This window comes from Crotalus tigris, unplaced genomic scaffold (genome assembly GCF_016545835.1).
Source record: "Crotalus tigris isolate CLP2741 ecotype Arizona unplaced genomic scaffold, ASM1654583v1 scf7180000019642.961951, whole genome shotgun sequence".
In the NCBI taxonomy this organism is placed as follows: domain Eukaryota; kingdom Metazoa; phylum Chordata; class Lepidosauria; order Squamata; family Viperidae; genus Crotalus; species Crotalus tigris.
This window is the reverse complement of record NW_024097636.1, coordinates 796,695-824,388: the sequence shown is the minus strand read 5'-3', so window position 1 is coordinate 824,388 and position 27,694 is coordinate 796,695. Positions and strand designations below refer to the sequence as shown.

Genomic DNA, 27,694 nt, shown 5'->3' with positions numbered 1-27,694 from the left:
TTCCTCATCCAGACTCTTAATGTTATTTTCGTGGGGCATCTTGATTCCTTCAGTTTTCATTATTTTTCCTTGTTTGATAGTAAGTGTCGCACATTTGTCCAAGCCAAACTCCATTACAATATCTTGGCTATATACACGGACAGTGTTGAGCAGCGATTCTATTTCAGATGATGTTTTTCCATACAGCTTCAGATCATCCATATAAAGGAGGTGGGATAGTCTGGCAGACGTTTTTGATGTTTGATAGCCATGTCCTGAGTTATTCAGTATTCTTGACAGAGGAAACAGTGCAATAACAAATAGTAATGATGATAATGAATCTCCTTGAAATATTCCTCTCTTGATATTAACCTCTCCCAGCCTCTCACCATTGATCTGCAACTGTGTCTTCCATTGTGCCATCGATCTTTGCACAAATTTTCTGATGTTTCTACTGACTCCTGTTATTTCTAGGCACTTTATTATCCAATCATGTGGCAGAGAGTCAAATGCCTTTTTGTAGTCAATCCATGCCACATTCAGGTTGGTCTTCCTTCTCTTGCAGTTTTCCAAGATCATTTTGTCTATTAGGAGTTGATCTTTTGTTCCTCTGCTGTTGGGGCGGTTTCCTTTCTGCTCAGGTGGAAAGAGATTGTTTTCAACTAGATGCTGTTGCACTGCATCAGCTACTACACCAGTTAGTAATTTGAAAGTTGTTGGTAAGCAGGTAATTGGCCTGTAGTTACCTGGTGTTGCCCCTTTTGCTGGATTTTTCATTATTAGGTAGGTTTTCCCAGTTGTTAGCCACTTTTCAATTTCTCCTCCTTGTAGTATATTGTTGAACTGTTTGGCAATGAGTGGGTGTATAACAGTTAGATGTTTCAACCAAATTATTATTATTATTATTATTATTATTATTATATAAAAGCAAACAATCATGGTAGACCCTTGGGTATCCAGCTAACTATCAATATGAGTTTGGATATTCTTTCTTTTTCAAATCAAATGGCTAAATCACCATGTTTTTGGTTTTATAAAATAGAATATTGTCACAAGTTTAACTTGCTAGAAAGATGGTGTCACTCTTTACCAATTAACAAAAAATAAGTATCCTCAGTATATTGATCTGAAATTTAAAATTTATTGTAGATACATGAATGTTTACGGGTTAATTAAATTAATTAATTAAAATACTTAATGCTTCACAAGACTAGGTGGGCAGCCTCTGGGACCCAAAATATTATTGGAAATATGTGCCCAATCCCTTACCTGTCTAAATGCATTGAGTAAGAAAAGAATGCACTTCCTGCTGCATTTCATGTAATAAAATCTCAGATAGGACCCAAGCCCACTCACCTCTATTTGTACTTTCCACACTGTAAAAAACGACAATAGTCCTTTGATTCTAGTGAACATTAGTTGGAAAAGGCAGAACTATGGTTGAGGAATGGAACTCTGATCATAAAGTATGTGGATTTTTTTTTTAAAAAGGATTACTTTACCTGTATTTTTTATTATTAAGCACATTGCTATCACACTACATTCAAAAAGACTCTCAAGGGCTTATATAGAATAAAAAATATAATTTAAAATACTGCCCCCAGGATAAATCTAAACTAGCTGGCTGGGGAAATTGGGACTTGAAGTCCACACATCTTAAAATTATCAAGTCTGAAAAACACTGATCTAAACATTGCCCTCAACTTCATAAATGTCAATAATAAAACAACTTTGAGCAAGGAGGGACAATAATTTTAGTCCAGAATCCTATTGTGCATTACAACTAGATATTTTCTTTGGAGTGTGTCTCCCCCTTGTGTTTTGATACTGGGCAATTTCATCTCTAACTTTTGCAGTAGGAAAGCATTTAGAGCAGGAGTGTCCAACCTTGGGATCTTTAAGACTGTTGGCTGAGGAATTTTAGGAGTTGAAGTCCACAAGTCTTAAATTCTAGGAGTTATGGTCCCAGAATTTAACGCCACAAGTCTTAAAAGTTGCCAAGATTGGACACGCCTGCTTTAGAAGAAGTTTGTTCTTTCTTGCAGAGAACTGAAATATATCCACATACTTGCCCCAAGCCATTGTCTAAGTCTTTCAGCCAGTTATAATCACAAAAATAATCAGAAACTAGTGGCTTAAATTCATCCCCTCGTGACTCTATTTCAAGCATTTGAAATATATCCGCTATGTATTCAAAATGGACAGTGATTAATATTTATATGTTATTTATATGTAAGGATGTAGGTTTATACATATGCTGTATATAGCATGTTTAAATGTGTGTTATATTAGTGTACATTTTTTGAGAGCAAGCAACAAAATTTCATTAATGTGTGCCAATGTGCCCACAGTAAAAATTGACAATAAAGGTTATCTATCTATTTATTGCTATAATCAAGTGGAATAAAGTAAAATACCATTTCGTTTAAACAAAGAAGATGTATGATGCAGGAGCGTTCACAGGAGAATTGGAGATGGCAGTCATAACCACAACCCACCTAAGATGGATTATCCATCAGTTCAAATATGGCTGATTCTGAGTCTTGTGAATGTTTATAATTTTGATTGCATGGTTTTTAAAGGGTATTTTACTGATGATCATTTTTATTGCTAATACTAACTTATAGATTGGCTTAACACACTGTCAATTGTTTTTAATTGTTCCCTATTTTAGGGTGGAAATAAATATGAGGTTGAAAAATAGCATAAAGAAATCATTAATATAAAGGAATGAAACAATCTAAGTGGTTTTGTAAATGCTACATGAAAAAAACAGAAAATTAAGCCAATGAAGCTATTACTGGCATTGTAATAAAGTAGTATTGTGGAATTCCATGGTTGTGGCAATGTATAAATTGATTAAATGAATGTTTTGGTATGGAATGTTTTTAAAAGACCTGATGTTCAAAACATAATCAGAAGAGGGAGCCCATGACATATTATAAATAAATTGTAGATGGGCAAAATCAGGCTGGCCAGGTTTTGACAATGTTGAATAACTTCTTTTTCTTTTCTTTTTTAACAAACCACATGAGCAACCTTGGGAAAAATAATGTTATTGATGCTATTAGTAAACCACTGAGAATCAGTAATCAAGTATAAAAGTGCAACAAATTTAACCTGTGAATCCTAATTTAACTTTTCCCCACCTTTGTAATAATAGGCACTAGGTTAAGTTAATATTTGCTTTGTTACTTCTTTCATATTTAGCTAAACATTCCTGACATCATCAGGAATATTTCTGGGTAATTTTATAATCCACTATAAACCGGATTCCAGCCTATTAAAAGAACAATAAAGAGTTTATAAATCAGTGGCAGTTATGTTAAAGACATAAAGACATAATATTAAGAAACCATAACAGTCTTGCTCTGCAACATTCTTGCTTCTCATCTAAGTAAGGCTATAGCATCTTCCTTGTTTATTTCAGAAGTCTCTCTTTTCTCCCTCTAAGTAGGCATAACATCGCAATTGGATATTAATGTTACATAACATTGCTAGGACACAAAACAGGATTAACTTGGCTTATAAGCATGAAATTATACACTTGGAATGATTTAACCTATACTAAAGTACAGTCCTCACAGAAAGTTTTTGAGTTTGGTTAAGTAAAAAAAAGGGGGGTCAAATATTTTTAGTGCTTAAAGCAAAAAAAACCCCTTTAGATATTCTCAGGGCTGGTTTGGAAAATCAGCAACAAACTATTTTTGCAGGTGTCAATTAAACTATAGGGACATATTCATATAGTTAGTATTAGTCACGCTCAACTTAGCAAAGTCCTTATTTTAAAGCTCAAGGTCAGTTTTTTGGGAATAATCCACTGTAGGTGCCAGGTTATTTGCATGTATACTACACCATATCATATACTTAGGCTAGTAAGGTTTGCAAATATAACTATAATATCAAAATAGCTATAATTAATTCTTCAGCTACAGGGGTGCATATGCAGAGCTTTTGGAAAAAAGTAAATGCTCAAATCTACTTGTATTTCTTCTTGCTAGTCATTATATTTAAGTAGTAATCATAATTGGTTAATTTTACAGTAATTAATATTTAACTAAGAAAACTAATTCAATAGTGTAGGAATGTAATCAGCCACCTACTCTTAATGGATGCTTTTCATAAGAGGTCGTTTCCAGAGGGTAGTGAAAAAAATGTTTGTTAAGGTTACTACACCGTCTTTACAATTTTACCCTTTCTCAATTTCCCCCCATCTTTATTATTTTTATGTATAATTCAAGGTGGCATACATGCCTAATATGTCTTCTTTGTCCTATTTTCTCCACAACAACTCTGTGAGGTGAGTTGGGCTGAGAGGGAGTGACTGTCCCAAAGTCACCCAGCGAGCTTTGCACAAAGTTTCCAAGAAAACCACAAACATCTCAGATGACATATCTTAGATGTTTGAAGGTAGCATTATAATGCCATGCTTGATGGTCCTGAAAATCCAGTTCAGAAATCGGTCCCACTGATTTCAATAAGCTTAACTTTCCCATAGAAATACAGAGCATTTCAGGTTTAAGCCAAAAACCTATGTTAAAATTTATTACCAACTATGAACTTCCTCACTGTAAACTACTCATTTCTTTAAAAAAAATTTATCCTTTCTAAATCTATTTAACAAAAGTAATATGAGGGAATGGGATTCAATATTATCCATTTTGTGTGAGACGATAGTTTAAAATATGTTTCTTGCGGTTCATAGAATTATATGGAATGCTATGTCCAATTGTAATAAAAAACCAAGTTAGCTGCTTGCTTCTTCTATTATGATAGAAGCTTCAACCAACCTATCTTTTTATCACTGGCAGAGAATAATTATTGCTTAGTGGAAAAAATATGCTTTGTATGTGCAAATTTAATGTGATGATTTAGAGAATAAACTGCTTGAGATCCTAGAAAAGGGCAGCAAGTGAGAATATACAAGCTGAAATTAGTTAGACAAATATTTTGATCTAACAGAATGGAATTTGTCATCTAAGATTGTTTCTCTAAGATGAAAGATGGATCGTGTATGTGTGCCAGATAGCAATATTTATCATTTAGGTTTGTTCATATTTGTGTATAGTCTACAAAAGCACACTCTAATGCTGCTAATCAGACACAGCTCACAGCCAGAATACAGAAACAATTTCATACATAATCTGTTCTATAAACATTAGACAAACTAGTTTATCATCATCTGCCAACATCATGGGTGGTGATATGATGTTGCAGTACAGTTAAGTACAAAAAAGGCTATTTTTTGTAGCTGTAGCAGGAGGCCAAAACATCATTACTGCCAATAGTTTTTTCAAAAAGTTACAGAAGAATTCGATTCCAGTTAACATCAGCTTTGGCCTCCAAAATCCTACTTCCATTTTCAAAGCAAATATAAATGTAGGGATCCATTTGGAAGAGAAGGAATTCATACCAGACGAACTCTGTAGAATTTTTCAGAATGCAGTAAATAATCAGAGAAAGAAACTATTTTATGATGTTTGAAGCATAGAACATTATGAATTTAATCTAAAGTATGACAATCTGTATTATGGAAAAATGGAAAAGTCATGGATTTAATAGTCTATCTATGAAATGACTATGAAAGTCATTTAGGACAAAATGTTAAAAAGAAAATTATCAAATATTTCCTTTTCTTCAGCAAAGCCTTGGCTAGCTCTTTTCTTAAGATACCTATCTCTTTGGTCTTTTTTAAAAAAACATGGGAAGATACAGTATTAGACAGGAAGGTATAGCAAAGCAAAGGTGAACAGGGAGCATGTGGAATAAACAAAAAATGCATGGAAAAGGTAAAATATGTACAGTTGTCTTGATCAGTTTTCTCCAACTTGTTGGGGAGTTATGGATTAGTAATTCAACATATCTCAGAGTTCCAAGATGCGAAGACTGTGTCACTGTCTAAAATTAATCACCATGTTTGTTAATGTAAAATATTGTTTTGTTTTCCTTATGTCTGCTTTCTGCATTGTGAGTGACCTATTTGTTCTGATTAGCACTGAAAATCAAATTGGACAATTGCGTTATTTTTTTTCTAATTGCCCTTTTTGCAGAATGTGATGGAAACACAGCCTAAAAGCCTAATTACGTTTGCACACCAAATCATCCATTCCATTTTAAGACGCTACTGAACAGCAAACTATGTCATAATTCCTAGCAATATTCATTTGTTGCATCTACTTTATTATGCAATAGGCATCTTTTTTATTATATGAATGCACTCAACTACATTCCCTTTTACTCTTAAAAGCATTTTTAATCACTATGTTTCCAGCCTGATAAAAAAAAATTCTTATGAACTTGATTGCTTGCTAAGATCTTTGTTATTACTTCTCAAAGAATATGCACTTACTGTGAGTTTTGGTTCATCCCACAGTTAGCTTTTCTATATCTATGGTAGCTGCTTGAGGAGTGAGAAGGGGTTACAATATACAACAGCCTCCTTGTAAGTATCACTTCTCAAAGACACTGAAATTTGGTGGGTAGAACAAACAGCCAAAAACTGACTCAGTGCCAAAGAGGTGAAGTGCTTTTAACAGAAACTTGTTTAAAACATAGCAACACACTGGTATTAGATACTCAAACCTCTTATTGTTGCTTATGAATGTATTTGGTGAGATTACCTTGTTCCATTCCAGCAATTTTTCTTTGTTTTTGAATATTCTTGGATGAAATCCAACCTTTCTTCTGAACTTGCAGTGCAGTTGAAGGCCTTTAGTGAAAAATTGCTCTGCAGCACTGACTTTTATTCCGCTTAAGTAAAGAACTATTTTTTCGGGTTATAGTTCCTAAAAAGGCTGCAGAATGGCTCAGTGATTAGAGACGCTGAGATTGTCAGCTGGAAAGCTGACAGCCCTGGTTGAACATGACGGGATGAGCTTCTGTTATTTGCCTCAGGTCCTGCCCACCTAGCAGTTCAATAGCATGTGAATGCAAGTAGATAAATAGGTACCACTTTGGTGGGAAGGTAACAGCATTCTGTGTGCCTCGGCATATAGTCATGCTGGCTACATGATCATAGAAATGTCTTTGGACAGTGCTGGTTTCCTCGGCTAAGAAACAGAGATGAGCATTGCCCCCTAGAGTAGGACACAATTGGAATGGAGAAAACTTTACCTTTGTATTATTTTTAAAAACATCTTAGAATTGGACTTATCAGGTGCAAATCCAGTGGATTGCTCCTCCCAAGTTCCATGGCACATAGGTTTTTTTTAATTTTTTAGTCAATAGAGACCAGAGTCTTATGGAAGGATTTCTCTGCATATACTATGGGAATGTCCCCTTCAATAGGAAAGTGCAAGCTGCAAATCAATGGTATCATAGCATATTGCAAACAGTAAAAAAAACTCCAGTTGCTCTGCATTAAGTTCCCACCCCTTCCAACTTTCTGTACCTCTGCAGTGAAGAGAACAGAAAGCAAACAGCATGGTAGACTCTTCATTAAAAAAAAAAAGACAGAAGAAATGTGGTCTTTTTTTAATGAAGAGACTACCATGCTCTTTGCTTTCTGATTCATGATTCTTAGTCACTCACATTGGGACTTGCAATGGCATGAACAAAGCAAAGAAAAACTAGGGCAGTTCACAGTGAGTTGGGAACAGCTGTCCTTCCTACATTCTCCGTGTGTCTCCTGGCAAAATGCAGTTGTTGGGATGACTTCACTTTGCAGTATACCTGTCTCCTTTCAACACTATCAGGAGGTGAGAAAGCAAAGGTGAAAACAAAGGAAAGGAAGAAGGAATTTGAGACTGAAGGAGGACAGGAGACTAAGTATCCAGGAATGAGTATGCATAGATATGCATGGTGATATTGCCATTGGGAATCTTGACTAGGGTTCTTTAAGAGATACCAGATAAACTGCTCAGTCTCTCAACTTAAAATACAGTTTGCAGTGATTCTGATTTTACAATGAAACAACTGAGCTCATACAATCTGCAGAAGCTCAGATCTTCTAAAACTTTGCTGAGTTGTGAAATTTGGGCCATTTTCATAATAATATTTTAAGGACTGGCAGGCTCTGTCTAGTAGTATTAATATAGGAGCTCATTTATAAACCATGATTTCTGATTTAGCATACTCTGCAAACCCAGCAAAGGTATCTTATTTAGTAAATCCATGTTTTAGTGTGTGGTGACTGAACAATGTCACCCAGTCTTTCTTTGTCCTCATATTCTTAATATGTTCAAACCTGAATTTTCAAACTAACCTTATCTATCTCTCTTTGGACTTTAAGATTCATATTCACAAATTACTTGACCTTTAAGAAATTAATAGCAGTTGAAATCTAAGACATCTGGTGATTACCAACATTAGCAGTTGTTTTGCATACATTTCTATATGTAAAATATTTCTATATTCCTAAAACAGATTATATGCAGGAATTAAAGTGGGAGGCACTCTTTTTTTCTGACAACTTAGGTGCTTTGCTTTTAGAAAGCACCTAAAAAATATTCACAAAACCCACTCCTTCCTGTATTTCTGAGCATGACTCATATTTCTTTCTTTTTTTTTTGAAGAAATTTTATTGGTTTTTTAATTATTCAAACAAAATGCTCAAGACACACCGTGGTGTTAGAGTAGTCAAACATCCAAAGACAAAACATATATATATAATTCAGAGCATGACTCATATTTCTGAGCATGACTCATTTGAAAGGCAGTTTCCTGGAGTAGTGAATCATAGAAAAATGCAGCCGACAGGCTCCTGTGAAATAGTCTGGTATTATCTTGACAAGGTAGAGGAGGCCCTGTCATAGAAAAGTTACTCAGCAGATGCTTAAAAAGAGAAAAGTCACAGCCAACAAAGCAAAAAATGATTACTTTTAGAAAGGAAGTTGTTTATTGAAACATTAGGTTTTAAAGCACACTGTTTGGAGATCACATTTTAAGAAACCTTCTGAAGCAAAATTTAGTGATTGTAGTGATCATAGCAGCACAGCTACACTGAATTCATAATGTTCAAGATTTTTGTTTTGCAAGTAGGAAGAGAAATATCTGAAGACCAATAATTCATCTTTTTTAAAAACAAGGTACTTTGTGCTAGTTCACCAAAGATAGGATAAACCATCCCAAGGCTCTGTGACCTCTCATTGCTTATGTGATGTTGCCTGTAGATGTGAGTTAATATAGTTAAGAATTTTTAGGATGTATAGTTTTATTATCCTTGGTATTGTTTTAACTTCTGAGAGCCACTTTGGTTTAATGATTAAGGTATTAGGCTAGAAACCAGGAGACTAGAAGTTCTAGTGCTGCTGGTGGATGACTTTGGGCTAGTCACTCTTTCTCAGTCCATGATGTTAGGCTCAATTCCCGATTCAATGGATCAACAATTGGTTTAGTTAAAAAAAAAAGTAAATCCCGTGGGAAAAGCACTATGAAGGAAAATAAATGTTCTAACTACTGACTCTTCCATAGGGTGTGCATGACATGCCAAATTTGAAATCCCCAAGACATTTTGTTTTGAGCTCAGAATAGTTGAAACACTCAAAATGTTTTGCACTTCTATATCTCCATTTTTAAACAAGCTTATAATTCTAATTATATTGTTGACAGCTCTCTTCTCTAGAGGACAAAGGTGGGATATACAATTTAGTAAACAGAAAGAAAGTTCTTAAGTGCTAATATTAGTTTAGAAAAAGGATTTTCCTTGACTCGTAAGAAATTCAAGCTGGTTCTTGCCACTAAGGTTTTTTCGAAGTTTTACCAACATTGGGTTGCGTATACTAGTTTACTAATGATATTTTAAAAGATATTTGTGAGATCAAATAAAATAAAGATGTGGATTTGATCTCCAAAATATCTCCTTAATCCAGAAGAGAATTACTGAAAAAAGTCATTCTTCACAATACATACAAGCAAAGCTCATAAGTCTTGCATCCTGCCATGCCCAATTCAGGAACAGTCTACATTGTCAGAGATGAAAAAAAAAAACCGCTTATTTTTGGATTAGCAACAGAGATAAAGATTTTAGGCAAGTTGCAATCTAAGTTAAAACACTGGTATGAGCAACTAAGATTACCTTGATTACAAAAGGTGCTATGGACAGACAAGTGGGAGGAGGAGGATAGGCAACCATTGGGATATTAATGAAAATATTTAAAATGTTGCAAATGTGTTAGTGATGCTCCTACAAAATATTTCCTCTAGGAAATATGCTTATTAATAAAATAGTAAGTTCACAGAAATCAATTTGGGGAAACCGTTTCTCTCAGTCCCAGACAGTTTCCTTTTCTCACAAATTCACCATTGTGGGTTTGTGTGTGTGTTTGGACATGCTACATTTCCCAGAAGCCATTCAACCACTGTTTCTTCAGAAAACCTATGCGACTATTATAGGGGGAAAAAAAAGATGGTGTTAAATGCTGGTGCTTTAGAGTGGGGCAGCTTCTCATTTTTTTCAATAGGGATGAAATTTAATAAAATTAGATGGGCAGGAAGCCTAGCTAGACACACTTGTGGCCCTGGGCATCCTATAGTGGAGAAAATGAAATCAACCAGTTTTTCTATTGATCGATTTCACTGCTTTGGAGATGTGCTTCTTAAATCTTTATTTCATTTGGAGCCAGTGAGAAGAAAATGGAACTTTCACATGAAGAAAGAAGTTTGGTAAAGTGAAAGCAAATTTCATACATTTCCTATCAATCTAAATAAACTCAAATAAGTATATAAAAGTGTTTCTTTAATTAAAAACATTTAAAATATTGCAATAAACCTACAATTACATGCTACATTACTGGAAACATTGCGTATTCACAGCATAGTTAAAATAAAGGTATTAGGTATATTAGTGCAAAGAACAGTCACTGTTATATTAATAATACAGTATTCCAGGGCTTGCACAGTTCCTGGATTAGGAAAAGACAGGTTTGGCAAACACATACAATTACTCATATATGTTCTTCTACAGTTCCTTCTGTTATAAAACAGAAGATGTCTAAAATCTCAAACTAGTTAATATTAGTTAGGACTACCACTTGCGCCTGGATGCAAGATGCCTGTTTGATTAACACCAATATAGAAAACTTCTTTGCACAGCTGCTAATCACTTATAAAAACAATTCTGTCTTGTATTGGTCTAAACCCAAACTCACATATACTATATTGTCCATACCAGGCTGCCGCTTTGATTTTTTCCCTTTGTAAAGAACATGCTTGTCCATATGATTTTGTATGGAAAGTAGGTCTACCAGCTGTAAACATTTGTTTATTAAATGTTACTGGAGTTCAGTTTCATGTTCTGTCCATGGAAATCTTGTGTCATACACACAAATTTAATAAGTTGACTTAGTTGTGTTTGAACTAGAGGAATAAGAGGGGGATTTCCTTGGGTATCTGTTTGAAGAGAGGGAGACTTGCATCCTCTTGGTGGTGCGCACACTTCGACAGAGGAGGGCATTTTTTAAATTATCCCTGAAGTCTTTTGAAATGAAGTAGTAGATAAATGGATCGATGCAGCTGTTTAGAGCAGAAAGGCAAAGAGCTGTAATATATGATGCATATACATTACTGAAACCACTGGTTTTGATCTGGGCATAATGGACCACCAGCAGAATATTGCTAGGCACAAAACAGATCAAGTACATAGAAAGCACTGTAATGATAAGCTTGATGGCTCTTCTCCTTTTCTTTCCAATGGTTACATCTCTAATGGAAGCATTAAGAGTCTTTATCATGAGAATGTAAGCTCCAGTTGTGAGAATAGCTGGGAATAAGAAGACCCCAATAGCCAGGGAAAGGAAGTAGTTAAACATGTCACTGGCCAACACAGACTGAGGTAAGACATCATGACATGTGGTGATGTTAAGGTTAGAAATATAAACAGTTTGGTTAATAAGATATAGTGGCACTGTGCCAAGCAGTAGCACTATCCATACTGCAGCTGAAACTTTCATAGCAATTTCTGAATTCTTTCTTGAGTGCAGTATGGGGTTTGCAATTACCCAATACCTTTGCACGCTGAGGCATGTCATAAAAAGAATGGAGCAGTACATGTTTCCATAAAAGAACCCAACAAGTATTTTGCACAGGACTTCCCCATAGATCCAGTTGTTGCCATTAATATGGTAAGCAATTTTCAGAGGGAACCAGATTACGAAAAGGAGATCTGCCAGAGCCAAATTAGCCATATAGATCACCGCAGGATGCTTCTTCTTTGTTCTGAAGAAGAAAACCCACAGAGCCAAGACATTGCTTGGCAAGCCAATGATGAAGACTATAATGTAGATCACAGGAAGGAAAATTGTAGTCAGTTTCCCTGTAAGGATTTTGATTGCAAAGTCGTCTATGTTGTATGCATCTTTATTTGTTGAATTGCTTTTATGACCAATAAAGCTTCTTCCTCCTTTTGAAATGCCAGTTTGGTTTGACACTAAAAAAGAAACAAAGCAAATATGTTAAGTTACCTGGCCATTAACAGTCTCCCACACAGCCTATATAATGAAGTAACAAGTTATAAATACATAATTGGTATCATAATTCATTTGCTTTGGATAAAAATACTGTTGAACTGAGGAAAGTACACAGGCTAACTTGATTCCAGTAAGAAAAACTCTGCAGGTAGTCCTCAACTTACAACTGGCTGAAAGAATTGTTCACTGAGGGGAGCTGAACTTCTTCAGTGGGGTGCAAAATGGAGCTGAAATTCGGAAGCTGTTCCTGCACCCCACCAAAGGAGTTCCCTTCCATGCACAGAAGGGAACCAAAAGTCTTCAGCAGGCAGCTCTTTCAGCCAGCTCCCACAGATGAGAGGGACCCCAAATCCAACAGAGAGGTAAATGCTTGGCACAGGTTGTGCATGAGTGTCTCTTCACTCAGGGTCTGAAAATCCTGCTCGGATTTGGGGAAGGAGGATTTTCAATTCCCTGTTCTTACCCAACCTCTGAGACCGCATCTTCCCTGGGACTCCATCTGCTTAATGACCCTTGAGATTGCTTAACAATTACAACCCGGAATGCCAGGATTGCAGTCACTGAGTGAAACAGTCATGCAGCTTGTTTAACAAACACTTTGCTCAGCAACCAATAAATATTCCAGTGCCAATTGTGATCGTAAGTTGAGGATTACTGGTATAGCAAAATATTTTTGTCACATTTTAAAATGATTTTCTTATAGCTGGAAAAGGGGCGACACAGGTGCAGGGATGTAGCTAATCAATGTCATAAAAGTCACAACATTGGTCAGATTTTGAGGGGTGAAATAGGTGCTGTAAAACTCTAAAAAAGGAAAAAGATCAGTTCAGAATAGGGAGGATTAGGACGTTTATGAAATAAGGGCATTAAATGTATACCTTAACATAACTACTTTCCCCTTTACTCTTATTTCTGAACATTGCCTGCTCCAGGAACACATGTAACCTGCTGCAGATTACATTTCAATATCCTGGATGGAGCCAAAAAAGGAGGGACAAAAAGGAACGATCAGCTCTGCAACTGTTCTCACTTTTTAACATTAACGTCTAAATCCAATGTTATAGATAAATCATATCTAGTCTGGCCCGAATAGCAAATTTGAAAACGCAATTTCCTTTTTTAAGAAATAAATTTGTTGCCATTGTAGAGGATTTAATGCAAGCAAGGGAGTTTTCAATTGGCTTTAATCAAAACATCTGGGGGGCAACAAGATAGGGTAGATGTTGCATATCAATGAGAAGCGTTCTAGGATTGTCCCTAACATGGTTGCTTTATATAAAGGGAAAAAGATGCAATTCCTGCAGTCTAAATTGCAGGGTCTCACCTCAGACAGATCACAGTTTAAGCCTGAATACACATTATTAGAACAAATGCATACACCAAATTCCCACTTTGCCCAGCTAATGTGAGCTGGCCAGTTAGCCAGAACACATACAGCCCTCCCCCATCTTTTTAAAATATATGCAGCCCGTCTTTTTAATTTTTTTTTCAAATAAGTTCCTCAATATACTCACATGGATATATATCTCACCCTTTAAAAGCTCATTTTTGCTCAATAAATAACATGCATATTTAATAATTTACAACTAGTTTTACTTCCAACCCCGTTAGGTTTATTTTTATGTTAAGGGTCTAGAAAGTAAATAGGAAAGAACATTTTTCTTTTCTTAGAAATGTCCCATTCCACTACTCTGTCAACTGGTTTATTTATTTAGCATATGGCATATCCTATGTGGACTAGCAATATACAATATATTAACATTTCACCTAGATTAATAAAACACAATAAATCTGTTAATTGGTATTGTAGCATAAATACGGCATTGAGAATTGTGTATTGATTCATAACATGTAATTTCGACTATTCTTGTGCAAGAGATTGAGAAATAGGCACAATATTCTTGCCTGCCAATTCCCACACACTCAACATCACCAGCTCATTTTACTCTAGCATACTCAGGACTAACTTATTTGACTATGCAATTTATATCATATTCATGTTGTTGTGTGGGAGGCCATTAGTATTAACTGGATCAAAAGTTCATCCATTAATTTATGCAAACTCAGTCCAGTTCAGCGTTCACTGGAAAAGGTCATTTTTTTTGTACAGTACCCCCTTGAAACTATCTTGGATGGAAAAACAGGAACTATTTCCCTTATGTAGAAAGTATGTACTTTGTCATAGACAGAGAGGGAATCCTTATTAGGCAAAGATGCATCTTCTTTATTTAAGTCAGTGGTTCTCAACCTGTGGGTCGGGACCCCATTTGGGGTCAAACGACCATTTCATGGGGGTCACCAAACAAGGCTGTCCACCATTTTCCCCCCCTTTTCTTTGGCCACACTCCTGGCACCTGGTGATGTATAAGTGGTTGGGGGTCACCACAACATGGGGAACTGTATTATGGGGTCACGGCATTAGAAAGGTTGAGAACCACTGATTTAAGTAGAGGGCATTTTAAGTTCTTCTCATGTTGAACAATTTGGGATCACCACATACATTCCATGTTATTTTGCTCTGTAGAATAATACCTCAGAATTCCTAGCTCTTCATCCTTTTTCACCATTTCATATACATGCAAGTTAACGAGGGTAATACTGAAAATTAAACTGCAAATACTGCCTTCATTGATAAAGTTATTACATATGAATTGCACTGATCCTTTAGGAACGCTCCCAAATCATGGAGACTTAGAAATATCAGTTTAACCACAGATATATTCTTCTTCTTCTTCCAACTCCAAAAGAATGCACCACTGCCCAACTAATCAAATTGCAAAATTATATCATAAGCCAAGATAGCTTTATAAGAATGACTTCTTATGCTATTCTGAACATTTATTCACATGTTACAACAACCAATTACTGGAAAACAGATAGTGCTGTCCTGAGCTACCATAGTTAAGTATATAAGCAACAAGAAAACAACAATGTTCAACCTAAGCTTGTAAGAAAAAAAAATAGTGGCTTTTTGAAATAATAAACTCTTTAGATCTTTTCACTAACAATCAAAGTACAAGAGGTATTAGTTTGCTACAAGTCAGCTTTTCAAGCACTGAGCTGAGACTTCTCAAGTGAAGCAATCAAGGCAGAAAAAGTTTCCTGAACTTCTGCTCTTAGCCTTTGTAACTAGAGATTAAAAAAACAAACTTTTGCTTCTGCTCTAAAGAACCTGTTTCTATTAGGAACTAGGTTGTGTCATCAGGTTAAGCTTCAATTTATCAAGAAGAAAAACAAAAAAGCTTCAGTGAATTATAACATCACTACAGCAAGTTAAGCTCCAATGAAGTTACTCCTGTTTTGATTACAAAATAACCTTTTCTACTGCCTAGAATCTCAAACTAAATTCCCAATGTGGTGCCCAGAGCACAGCCGTACACCTCAGGTTTCCTATCCTATCTGGCATTTTCCTTTTTGAAAAAGGAAATGGGGAACGAAGCTGGGACCCACCACCAGATCCAGCATCTTATTCCCAAGAAAGGCCCCTAACCTTTCTCACAAAAGAAAAAGGGTGATCTTCGCTAAGCTGTCCTCCTGCTGACCCCAAAAGCATCAGGATCAGCAAAAGTAAGAAAAAGCTCGCCGTGGGTTAGGAATCGGGAGTAGGAGCAGAAGGGAAAGAGCAGGTAGCCATTCTGATAAAACAGGTTTTTGTCCCTGGTCCTATCCTCACGGTAGCCATTTTGTTGAGAGACCAAACACCCACCCCGCATCCAGCAGCCCCTTGGGGGGGGGGCACGTCCAGCATGTTCCCAGAACAGCCGATCTCCCCAGCGGTCCCGAAACGCGGAACCCCCCCCCCCCGCTTCGATGGAAAAGAAGACGGAAGAGGGCGAAAACGTCCCGAGCGCAGCTCACACTTCGCACCTGTAGCAGAGGCGACGGCCAGCGTTCCTCCCAAGACCAGGACCCCCAGCCAAGGCTGGCAGAGGCGCCCCATATCCGCAGCAGGGCTTCTCTGGATCGCTGCGACACAAGAACTTTCCACCTCTTCCCTTGTCAGCGCCCGGGAGTTTCACCGGAGTTTCACTGCAGCCTGAAAAAGGAGAGGGCGGCGGAGGCGGAGCCTCGCCCCTTCACGCCAGCCAGGTGCCCTTTGAGCCTGCGAGGGGCGGGGAAGGCAGAAGTTTCGCCCGGCGGTGGGCTGGCGAGCGCCGCGCAGAAGAGCCCGAGGGGAGCCGCGAACACCGAGAGTCGCGGGCGCCAGTTGGCAGGTTAGACCTGTGTCTCTACCTGCTTGGAACCTCTTCGTTTTCAATAGGAATTAAAAAGGGGAAAAAACTCTTGTGCGTTTTTTATGGAATGTTTTTATTAGACTAAGCACCCAAACGACCTGAAACAACAATGAAGAGAATCCGGTGTCTATAATCACGAAACACTCCGGGCTAATCAACGCTAAATGGGGCCACGCCGCTGCCTCCGCCGGGAGATTCGCGGAAAAGGAGGAGCCGCGATGGCGCCCAAAGGGAAGAGTTGTCTGGCATGGTATCTCCTTTACTGCAAACTGTTAAAAACTTTCTTTTTTCTGTTGATAATCGGCTGTCTTCAGACGCATTTTAGCCTATTGCGCAAGTTTTACCTCCGATAACATTTACAGTAAAATTGGTCTGCCTGTCAACCCAACAACTTTAAGATGTGTGGATTTTAAGTCCCACATTTTCCCAGGCTATACATCAGTGCCCCAGAACCGTCTTTTTGCATCCTCCAGAGTCGCATGTAATAGTTGAAAATCAATGATAAAATTTCCATTTTGAATTGAAAAAAATGAAAAATACTAGTGGAAATCTGGAAATAAATGTAACATTTTTAAAGGAACTGCCTAACCAGAAAATGAAAATGGGAAAATCTGTGGGATGAAACCTTTCCTACCCCAAAATATATTATCCTCAGTTGTAAAAACTGCCCCAACAACCCAGGTAATATTGACTCATTTGTCCATTGATTGGGATGTAATCACACAGGTATCTTAAGCTACTTTCTTTCCATTATCTTCATTATCTCTTCACTTCCTTTGTTAAACAAAGATGTTGGGAGAAAGAGTCTAGTTACTTTAACCAAAGGTTTCCTTTTCTCTTTGGTAAAATAAAATATGTCTGAATACACCAACCTTTGACAGAGAGCAACAGCAGTAGAGTGGCACTTAAGCTCAGCTGGAAGACAAAGAGACATGCAGACGCACAAGCAAGTGAATTCCTTTGGAGGGGACGTAGTTAGTCACTTTACAATAGCTAAGACTGCAGCTAATCAAATTTCATTTTGGAAAATAAATCTGTATTTGGGACACTATGATCAAGAAGACTTTGGCACTAGCATTCACCCTTGCAGTGCCAGAATGGGAAGAAATTTGGAGCAGGACTTCAATTAAGGAATTTAGGACATGTGTTGATACCTAGGGAAGAAATGTACCATAGGTCCTCAGATCTTATGTCATAAACACCTATATAACTCAAAACCAATATTTTGAATCTGACTTATGAACTAAGAGCTAGTGAAAGCCATTCAGAATATTTAATTCTAATTAAAATTTTGCCACATTTTTTTTCCCATGTAGAAGGCATTATTACAGTAGTAAAAACAAGAGGATTACCAGAGCATGAGTCAAATTATACATTTCTAAACGGGGATTACCATACTAAACTAGTAAGGACTACTTACAGAGGTCACTTGAAGTTATAACAACAGTAATGGATCTATGAGTATGTTTTAACTTTGGATTTTATTTTTCAGGAATCCTTCAAAACAGAATGAATTCCATTTCTCTGGAGCCACCCAGTAGCTGTCTGTTACTATTCTGTGGATTACATTTCAATTTGTTAGTTTTTATACAATTTATTTACTGTTGACTAGTACTACTTTAACATGTCTATGCTGAACACAACTCTAAAACTCTACATTGCCTTGATCAATAGTTTCATGGAGATATTTTATATAAGGGGGAAAACATGGAAATTGAGAATGGTACAACATCCAGAAGAACATTTCCAACAGCATCTTCTGGAAGTGCCCATGAAATTACAAGACTCGTCCTGTCAGTTTCATTAGAATTTAAGGAAAAGCTGCAGAATTATAAAACTTAATTTGTAAAATATTTTTCTTTTTTTTCTCCTTCATGTTGCAAAAAAGAATGGCTAGGAGAGCCATTCTCAAGTGCATATAATTCTTCAGAAGATGGTGGAACAAATAACTGAAGAAATATAAATGTTAAACTTTGAAATGATGTCATTCCATAGTAACTTTATTTCAATTGACACAATTGTTTAGTTTATTGTTTCTTTTCAGGTTAACTGTAATGCATTTTTAAAAATGTACTTTATCTGCTCTCAGATCTGTTTTGGATAAAAAATTGCTATTTTGACCCCACAATCTATTCCCTTTCTTCCATCAAATGTAGATTTCTGTTCCTAATTGCTGATTCATTTAGTATGAAGAAAAAAAAATCCCCAAATAAGACAATTATGCATATTTTAAAAGTTAGCAGATGGCAAAGATCCAGAGCAAACTATGCACAGAAAAGCTATCAATAACATTTAAATTATAAAGAAAACTGAATTTAAGAACTTAATCCTTCGTTTTTGCATCTGGTTGATCTAATCCAACTGGAAAACAAGATTGCATCAATTATGTCAACAGAATTGGGAAGGGAACAATAATTACTTTACTGAATGGTTGGTGTAATCTTACTATATATCTATAACATCATGAATCACTAATGCATTCAGTCTGCAGCTCTATCTTGAGACAGATTTTAAAGATAGAACTCATGACTATATGCTCTGTTCTAATTTATATATCCTACCTCAAGATATCAACATTGAAAAAATATTCTTCTGTCCTTTGTAATAACCCTGATGCTCTTTCCAAATGTTTAAGTAGAGTAGATGTGAATTCCTCACATAAGCAAAACTTTTATATCCATGGATTTAGCAAAGGGAGAAACAAACTTATAATTCATTTATTGGTTGAATTACAGTCTACTCTCTCATCATACAAAAAGCATTTTTTGTCAAGGAATGTTGCAGAATGGAAACACACTGGCATTTAAACTTGCAATTTATTTATATTATTTTTTAAAAAATACAGATGCTAATTATTTTCTCCTGATTTATTAAATTATTAAATAAGAAAATGTGTTTTAATTTTTAAAAACTCTGCTAAAGTGGAAGTATTAGGCTGAAAAAAAATCTTCAATTTGCTTAAAGAATGTTTATTAGAATATTTTAAGCTTTTTCTAATCTGTTGTCAGATTATGATTTTTAAAAAATCAAGATATGCTATCTTGAGGTCCAGATCTGAACTGTTTGTTCCACATAGAACAAGAACAAAGGAATATTTTCTATGTGATGTGTGATTTACAACCATTAGTTTATCTTCTAACAATTTCAGCAGATCACCATTTTCAAAGCAAGTCTGAAGAAGTTTGCTGCCTATATTTAGACAAGTTATGTATTTGCCTACAGATGTGTTTGCATAGCTATTCCCATTTTCTTGGTTAGCTGGAAAATGAAACAGTTCTTGCCATGATAAAAATGTAAATTTCATAGAAGATGTGGTACCTGTATTAGGAGAAAATTTTCATACTGAGAAATGGTATATGTGTGGGGGTTCAACCTTGACAACTTTAAGATTTGGGAACTTCAACTTCCCGGAGTTGAACTCCACAACTCTTAAATTTGTCAAGGTTGGGTATCCTGGTATATAAAAAAAATGTTATATGTATTAATTCTTTTCTGATCTTCAAAACAGCCATGTTGGGTTCTGGATTCATAGCAACCTGGGATATTCTAATATGGGTTTGACTCCACCAGTGAACACATGACCAACTGAGATAGAGAGTTTATTGTTACCATCACCATCCCTTTCTGCTTCCCAATGCACTACCAGCACATGATTAGGTCTATCGGACAGGCCTCTTCTGACTGGCTTATCCCCTGTTGACCACCCTAGATTGCTTTGAGGACTTCCTCTTTCCCCAGACCTTGCAAGGGAAGGTAGTCTTGAGAGTAGATAATGGGGGTGCTATTACTGAGAAAAGACTGGCAGGTGGAGGTGGAGGTGGGGATAGCAGTTGTATGAGTAGCAGTAGTAGAAACTCCTCCTGCTTTAAACAATGAATCTTCCCCTATCTGGAGAAGCAGTTCTTTCTGCTCCTGGTAGATAAAATAGATGACCATTTACCACAGAGATGGGGAACTATGGCCCTTTTATGACTTATGGACTTCAACTCCCAGAATTCTTGAGCCAGCCCATCTTTTCTGATCTTCAAAACAGCCATGTTGGGTTCTGGATTCATAAAACAAACAGCAATCTGGGATATTCTAATATGGGTTTGACTCTACCAGTGAAAACATGTCCAACTGAGATAGAGAATTCTGGCTTAGGAATTCTGGGAGTTGAAGTCCACAAGTCATAAAAGGAGCCATAGTTCCCTACCCCTGATTTGCCAAGTGAAATAACAAAAATAGGAAAGAACATCCAGCTCACAATGGCTTTCTACTGGTAGGTTATTTGATTTATAAGACTCCTTTGTGCAAAAAAGGCTTTGTGGTGCCCCAGGCAAAAAAAGAAAAGGAAAGGATTCAGCACAGCTCATATCTGTTAGGCTGAATTTCCTAAAACTGCCACAATATGTGCACTAGAAGATGTTAACAGACAATATGTATGAATTTTCTGAATTGATATACTCCTTTTGGAAGGAGGAAAACTGAAGTACATGAGCAGATACAGGTGGGTTTGGAATGAAATATTAATTTTTAAATTTTATTTTGGTGCCCCCCTCCCATCATGGTGCTGTTGTGTAATGCAAAACTCAGACACCTGCTTGTGGTTCCCCGATCTAGATATTCTGAAGAAAAGGACAACTCATAAATTTGGCCTTAAAATCCTCAGAGGTTTACATCATTGTTTACTTAGTGTTTAGCTGATTAATCCCTTTTCAGCATGACTAATTCTGCTATCATTCTGTTTAAATGTTTAAACTATGAGTAGACAGCTAAGCTGTCTGCCTGACTTCTCTGGTCAGTTTAGAATTAAGCAACTTTCCTTGCTTACTAAAAGAAAAGCTGCCATAATACAGAAATTACTCTGTTGTTATGTTTTTAAAAAATGTGTTATTTATTTTGTTCATTCAAACATTACAAAGTTAATAACCATTTATGACAAAAACAGGAACACCCTAACACAGCGGTTCTCAGCCTGTGGGTCGCGACCCCATTTGGGATCGAATGACCATTTCACGGGGGTCACCAAACAACGCGATCCGCCATTTTTTTCCTGGGGTGGCGCATGGGGCGCCACTGCGCATGCGCGCACATGGGGCGCCATGACGCATGGGGGCGCCGTGCATGCGTGCCGCACAGGGGCACCACACGGGGCGGCAGCGTGCAGGCGCACCGCGCGGGGCGGTGCATGGGGCGCCGCCGTGCAGGGGCAGCGCACAGGAGCGGCGCATGGGGGCGGCACCGCGCATGCGCGCCGCCTGCTTAATACCGGGGTCGCCGTATAAAAAGGTTGAGAACCACTGCCCTAACACATCACTGAATTAGGTTAGGTTATTTTATTCCTTACTCCCAAACCTCTTGGACTATAATTGAGCTGAATGAGTTCCCAGGGCAATTAATTTTTATAATAATTTTATTAAACATTGCACTTAATGAAAAACTAACACAAACTTTAAAAAAAGAAAAAAAATAGAAAATGCAAAAGAGAAGAAAAAAGAAACAAAAAAAGAATATAGTAAAGAAAAAGAAAAGAAATTATAAAGAAATGACTTCCTCCCTCATCATCATAAGTATAAACAGTTTTAGTAATTTGTCATCTTCTTTTAAAATACAACAAATTATCTTTTCTTTTCATATCTCATTTCTTATCTATAAACAAATCATTAAAGCTTCATCATTCAGTCCTGGTTAGCAAAACTCATTAAGGGTTATTAGAGATAGCAATGTATTATTTTAATCTTGATCAACTAAACCAACTTTATATTCCTTCCTTTTACTTTTTACAATCTTGATCTTTAAATCCTTCAAATAATGTTGTAGATCTTGATTTCTTTTCATTTTTTCTTCTCACAAAATTATTTAGAAAGTTGCTTTTGTAAATCCAGTATAGGAAAGTTATGCAGGTCACCCTTTTGATTTGTTATTTGTGTGTTCTTTTCAATTATTATGACATATTGAATGTAGCATCTTTTTCCAAATCATTCTTGTAGCCTATCATTTTTAAACCTACTTTCAGATCAGTCTCAGTCTTTCCAGTAGAACTAGTTCCTCTTCCATTACATCTTTTAAACATAGCCTATCCATAATGCCAGACACTCCTAAAATTAATTTGTACATTATTGTTCATAAATACCCTTTAATATGTCTAATGTTAAGGTATTTTGCTCTTCTAAAGTATTCTGTATTTATAACTCCACTTTAAGTGTTGTTCTCCTTTAATTGTAATCTCTATTTCTTTCTGGTTCCCTCCAGTATCCAACGTTCATCCTATATTTTTTTTAAAGAATTTAAAACAACAGCATTTTCCTATTGGAAGGTTTCAGATCTTATTTTAAATCCAAGTGGATTCTTAATCTGTTTGTAACTTTCTAAAACCAAAATTTTAATTACTCTTTTACTATTCAATCCAGAAGAAAATAAGTCCTTGTAATTGTATTTAAAATTTATTTTGCTAAGGATTGAAGAAAATTTATCCAGTGCTTGTCAATTCAAAGTCCCTAAGAATTGAAAAGCAATTTACAAATAATTTCTAAAAGTGATTAGAGAAGGCAGTATGCAAATTCAGGGTCCTTTGAAAAGGCACTCTATGGTTTGAGAAAAAATGGCATTCCCTTGTCTCTCAGAGCTCTAAACTCACTGGAAACAGCTCATGGCAATCTCCTCATGAGGAGCAACTGTCTGGACCACTTGTGGGTGATCTCAAGTTATCTCCTTGTCTGGAGAGAAATTACAAATATCTATTCTACTCTCTAGGTCCTCATTCCACTGCAGTTATCTGCTATGGTTGCTAAAATCAGAGCTGTCTTCAGTTCACCATTTCTTCACCCAAATCCCCCCAATAATATGTTTCTCACTTTCTGTAAATCTTCAAGTTGAGTGTGAATCCCAATGGATCACAGGAATATGTTTTATTGTAATATAGAAGTGGTTTTAATTCCCAAAACAATTATATATAGAAAAGTTCAAAATTCTGGTTTTATGTTTTAAGATCGGAGTATCTATATACTATTACAACTCTCATGCCTGTTCAATACTTTGTAACCTTCAGTTGGGTGAAATGTTACATCATAAGGCAAAACTTTGTCAACAAAGGTACTTCAAGTGAGCTAACCTTCAGGATGCAGGGACCCATTATTCCAGAGGGAATGAAATTTGATAATTCTTTTGCCACTTTAGCACTGCTGCTGTTTAGCACTGTCTCAGTCATCTGCAATCATTGTAATACTCATTTTCAACTTCCCACAACAGCTTCCCACAAACAAGCAAAGCCCCATCCACGAGATGCAGGCAGCACATAAAACTACACATCCTCCGGTCCACAGAAAAACCTCTCTCCATGGAACCGGTTCCTGTGCCCAAAAGATTGGGGACCTCTGCTCCACACCATGGAAGTTTCAAATTCAGTCACAATTTTGTTCCATACAGTAGTAACCTTGTGAATTCTAAAACTTCCCTTATATATTCAAGATGGACAGTGATTAATATTTATATGTTGCTTATATGTAAGGGTGTAGGTTTAAATGTGTGTTATGTATGTGTACACTTTGAGAGCAAGCAACTAAACCATCTATCAAATAACTCTTAGATATTTCAGTGTCTTTGATCTCCTCAAGTGCCATTTATCCTCCAGCAGAATTGCAACTTTCAAGCCTTTTAGATCATTAGTCTTTTAGCCTTTTAGATTCTTAGTCTTTTCTTTTCACAATAAGTCCGATCTTAAACTAATTTGCACAGAAAATAAGATATATGTGACGATATATGTGAAAATTAGAAGTGACACAGATTTATTTGCCAATTTAGGTGATGGCACTTTTTTTTTTTTTTTTACAAAAGTTGAATTGTGGAATTGATGTTCAATTTTTTTTTAAAAAAAGGGACGTATTACAATACACACTTCTTTGATTTGGTTTTGAATAGGAAATAATACTGAAAGGAATCCTGAGGAGGTAAATCTGACCCATGTTAAAGAAGTTTCATATATTCTCATAATCAAAAGTGCTAGTCTAGGCTCAACAGAAGAGCTTGGTCAGAGCTTGTATTTATCAAATGCTACCTTTGGTCAAAAGGAGACAAATGTGACCCTGCAAATTATCATTTAATTTGGCTCAGAAGCAAAATTGGTAAACTCTGTTCCAAGAACCTTTATTGGAAATTGGATTAGCTTATCCAGGATAAAGCACTTGCAGAAGAGAAAGATGGGTCAACAGTCTACATCGTGCTGTTTCATCTAACAGAAAAGTGTTTAATCAATCACGAGAATCTCTTTATATGATCACAACAGTTTGTTTATTACTAGGGTGGTGGCCTGGCAGAATACAACAGCTGTTAAATGTTAATAGGAACCAGACCTAGAGTAATGATGTCACATCGATAAGATGCCATCCAGAAATGCATTTGGGAAATTCCCTTTCTGATAAGTTTAAATTCATTTGCTGTGAGTTCCTGACAGCAAATGAGAAAGAGATTGATGATATTCAAAATGCAGAGACTGAATATTTTTATTTTCTATGCAATGGGAAATATGGGAGTGTCTATTTTATTATAATTCTATGGATGTTAAGCTTATGGTAAAACTACTGCACAAATTGCCACTCTCCTGCCAAATTAAGTTTGGGATATATTAGGCTTTAAATAACTCAGGACTAGATTACTTTAAGGAATTATTTATTTATGACCATCCTTTCCTACCATCTTCTAGACATTTTTACAGGATATAATTAAACATACATTTATTTAAATGCTGGCTTTCCCTACCCACTAACTCCTATAAATATAAAAATATAAAATATTATACACACACGCACACACACAAACATGCACACACTTGTAAATGTTTTAGGCTTGCCATTAATTAGAAATGGTTTGTACATGTTTTAGTTCTTGGGAGGGAGGAAGGAAGGAAGGAAGGAAGAGGTGTTTGTTATATATTATTTTTAATTTTATTTGTCTTTGGAGGTCTGTAAGTCACTCAGAGCCAGACATGACTGAAACAAGAATAAATAAATACTTCAGTGAATACTTGAAGGAGTTGAACTTATGGCCTTCCTTCTTTGTTAAGTGATGAAAAGCAGATCACTGCTCAGAATGCTTCTAGCCTCACATTAACTCTGAAATTCATCATTTATAGTGATGAAGTCTTGCCTCCTATAAGGCAATCTACATGTATATCTTGTGTAGACATGGATTACCATTTTCTGTAAACTTGGATCTGGTGTTGGAAGTGTCATTCAAAGCATTTGAAAGAGACCAAGCTGGGGAAGGATGCAATAATGCTTCAATTGTTGTCTCTGCAAGAGTCAGGTTTATATTGGCTTTGGAAGCAGAGCATCTCAATAAATAGATTTAAAATAGAGTTAAAATAAAATCCAAAGCATGCTGAACGTATGCTTTATAACAAACTATTAGCAAACATGGATATTCAACAATGGCAAGTATGTGAGGAGTTTACCTATGAATCTGATAGATAAGGAGCATATTTTAAAAAACGACTTAAGAGATTATTGTATTGCAGCCTAGTTTAAAGCATGTTTGTTTAAAAGTAAATCTATTTAGAACTGCTGCCTTGGAGGAAAAAAAATCTAGGTAGTTCCATCCCACTCTTTCTTCCCAGAACAAATTAACTTCTGGCAAGAGAAGCTGGGATAATCACTTCCAGATGTTCTTGGACCCCGACTTTCATCATTTCTAGCCAGCTTTGCCAGTAGCCTGCAATGATGGAGTCTCAGTATCAAGAGACCTTTGCAAGCATGGTTATGTTTAATCAGGGAGAAACATCAGAAAATAGAGACCTTCCTTGGTAAATAAGAGATGTGTATCCAGCTTACAAACATAAAACAGAAAAGAACATTTAATTGTTTCTGCCTCTCTCTGTTCTACACATGGACCTATCTAGTTCAGTATCTTCTCCTTTTTCAGAAGGATGTTTTTACTACACTAATATAACTTTGGTCTAGCAATTCCCATACTATAAGGATTTGAGCAAATTAGGTGACAAGATAGGTAGAACCTCCATATGTAGAAATACCTTTAATCAGAATTGACTTTCTGCTATGTGGCCTTCCCAGTCACCAAATCTTGGGAAAAATATGTGCATTTTTTAATTTCTTCTCCTCTGGCTTGAAAGGAAATCCCAACGTAAATTAGAGAACTGTCATCATTTAACTGTGCATGTTGCTTGAAACTTTGCATTCAGTTGTTATCTACAGTAGGTAGTACTATAGAATTACAGTATTAAGTCTTTTTGTAATATGCCTCTGTGCCATTGCCATCTAGTGGTAGACAGACAAACCAGCATCATCTCGCCCTGTTCTGATTTGCTTTGCCTCAGAAAAGTTAGCACTTACTGAGCAGGCTGTCTTAGTGGTTCAGTCAGACTGAAGGTCTTTTCCACATGAGTGATTTATTATGTCTATATAGCATTCCCCCAGCCATTACTGAAGTGATATAAAATCTGTCTATGTTACTCTTTGGCACAGAAATAGATTGTTAGAAGCATTCTAGAAGACACTATAAAGCACTGGTAAGGAAATTAACCATGTTTTTGTTTCCTTTGCATCTGTAGATTTTTTTTTTTTTTTAAAAAAGATAGTTTGTTACAACAGCTAGGAAAGCTCTGAGGAAAGAATTGCTGTGACAATTAAATATTTATATATTTATTGGGCTTACAGGCTGCTCCAGTCTGCTGACTTTGAATGGCATACCTAATACATAATTGGGATGAAAACATTGAATGAAGTAATACAATGAGTAAAAGAATTCCTAGGTAACTGGAGGTCATAACTAAAATCATTTGTGCTAATACAGACTCATTTTCCTTTCTGAGAGAGAGGGAGACCTTTCCCTCTCAGTTCAGTAATGTAAGGGCTGCCAAGATAAGCTTTATTAAAGGCAGACCTGAAACTCAGCAACAGCAGCTGGAAGCCAGAGGCTCCAGGCACGTGGTTTGCTGATGGATGGATTGAGATCTAAGGGCCAGAAGGTGACATTGGAAGTAACAGGGAGACTGTCAGCCTCCCACACTCTTCCAGATCATGCCCAGGACATTGTCTTCTTCACACTGGGTTCCCATACCCAGCCAACCTTCTGCTGACAACC

General features: G+C 36.4%; 1 protein-coding gene and 1 long non-coding RNA gene across 2 annotated transcripts; one reads left to right on the top strand and one right to left on the bottom strand.

Moving 5' to 3' along the window:
* Positions 1 to 10,633: 10,633 nt before the first annotated feature.
* Positions 10,634 to 16,384, bottom strand: F2RL1 (F2R like trypsin receptor 1). The gene is made up of 2 exons (XM_039363998.1): positions 16,251 to 16,384; positions 10,634 to 12,343 (listed from the first exon to the last, which is right to left on the bottom strand). The coding sequence occupies exons 1-2, from the start codon at positions 16,321 to 16,323 to the stop codon at positions 11,247 to 11,249; spliced, it is 1,170 nt and encodes a 389-aa protein (XP_039219932.1). The 5' UTR covers positions 16,324 to 16,384; the 3' UTR covers positions 10,634 to 11,246.
* A 100-nt stretch (positions 16,385 to 16,484) lies between these two features.
* LOC120317405 lies at positions 16,485 to 18,743 on the top strand. Its single transcript, XR_005559228.1, has 2 exons — positions 16,485 to 16,597; positions 18,111 to 18,743. It is a non-coding gene; the product is annotated as an uncharacterized LOC120317405 (long non-coding RNA).
* Positions 18,744 to 27,694: the final 8,951 nt, after the last annotated feature.

Excerpts from the sequence above, each read along its gene's own strand:
- F2RL1 (XM_039363998.1), bottom strand. The coding sequence starts at position 16,323 with ATGGGGCGCCTCTGCCAGCCTTGGCTGGGGGTCCTGGTCTTGGGAGGA. Across the intron at positions 12,344-16,250 it reads GGCCGTCGCCTCTGCTACAG|TGTCAAACCAAACTGGCATT; the intron begins GTGCGAAGTGTG and ends TTTCTTTTTTAG.